Raw genomic sequence first — 1,301 nt, 5'->3', positions numbered from 1 at the left:
TAAACCTTTTTAATTATATGAACTCATTCTTTTAACCAAAATTACTTCTCAACAATTCAAAATCATTCATACACCAAAAACACATAAGCTAATTTATATTTGAACCTTAACCTCTGATGATCTTCTACAAAGTATGATAAAGTCTTATAATTCAATCTTGTTAACGCTATTCATAGATTCATATGTGGGTGTGTATGTAGCTCCACTTTGGAAAGGATAAGAAGAATGAGTGAGCCTAACAGCTTAAACTTTGGGGTTAAAACTGATTTCTAGCCCTATATTAGGCCCAGTAACTTTCTATTGAGCCTGATTACAATGAAAGAAGCTCAGAGAAGAGATTAGAAAATGAAAAGGATCACTAAGTTTTCTGAGTCAAGGTGTCACTCCGTATCAAGTCAACGGTCAAACATTACAAAGACTTCTGACTTTTCGCAGGTAACCAACTGTGAGCGAAAGCCCATAATTACCGACCTGCCACCGGAGAAGGAGAAGGACGATAAGCTGGGCAACCTACCCAACTGCTGCAAGAACGGTACGCTACTACCACCTGTGATGGCGGCGAACATGAGCCTGTCGCAGTCGGTGTTCCAGCTTAATGTGTACAAGATACCACCGGATATGAACAGGACCGCGATATCTCCGCCGCAAAATTGGAAGATTAAGGGGCAGTTGAACCCTCAGTATGTTTGCGGGCCGCCTAGAAGAGTGAGCCCGAGTGAGTTCCCGGATCCCACCGGGTTGTTGTCTCATTCTTACGCCATTGCTAGCTGGCAGGTATGGTTGATGCATCATGTATTTGTCTATGTTCTTCTCCAAGTTGATGTTCTGAAATTTTCGAAACTACTTATAATGCCTACATGTATCATTTTAACACGTTTTCTTTATATTGTGAGTTTCATGTTCGATGAATTAGTCGACTTTACTGTTATTCAAATAAGTTTCAAAGGAACACCACCCAACTTTTAGACAAAGTTTGTTCCTCCAACTTCATTGTGGATTAGATAAGATGCGAGTTTGATTGTCTAAATGTTTAAAGAAGAATGTAAAATATGTATGCATGTAATTAATTCTGGTAGAAACATCCACCCAAAGAAATTGTGATAAAGAATGAATATCATTCTAGTTTTTGAAGTATGTTTCAACTTATTTCATGAACTGTATACGTTCTCCAGGTGTCGTGCAACATAACAAGACCCAAAGCGAAAGCCTCAAGCTGTTGTGTATCCTTCTCAGCCTTCTTCAACGAGTCTGCAATACCGTGCAGCACCTGCGCCTGCGGCTGCTCTGAAGACGAAACCTGC

General features: G+C 40.0%; 1 protein-coding gene across 1 annotated transcript in view; it reads left to right on the top strand.

The window, feature by feature from the left end:
- Window positions 1–1,301, top strand: part of LOC109835982 (COBRA-like protein 10) — a 4,257-nt gene that overhangs the window by 1,546 nt on the left and 1,410 nt on the right. Inside the window, exons 3-4 of the mRNA XM_020403934.1 lie at window positions 436–774; window positions 1,173–1,301. The exon at window positions 1,173–1,301 is cut by the window's right edge and continues 127 nt beyond it. Coding sequence (XP_020259523.1) covers window positions 436–774; window positions 1,173–1,301 — 468 coding nt within the window. The remainder of the gene's footprint in view (window positions 1–435; window positions 775–1,172) is intronic.

Source organism: Asparagus officinalis, chromosome 4 (assembly GCF_001876935.1).
Source record: "Asparagus officinalis chromosome 4, Aspof.V1, whole genome shotgun sequence".
NCBI lineage: Eukaryota > Viridiplantae > Streptophyta > Magnoliopsida > Asparagales > Asparagaceae > Asparagus > Asparagus officinalis.
The sequence above is the reverse complement of the archived record's forward strand: the minus strand, read 5'-3'. Positions and strand labels throughout refer to the sequence as shown.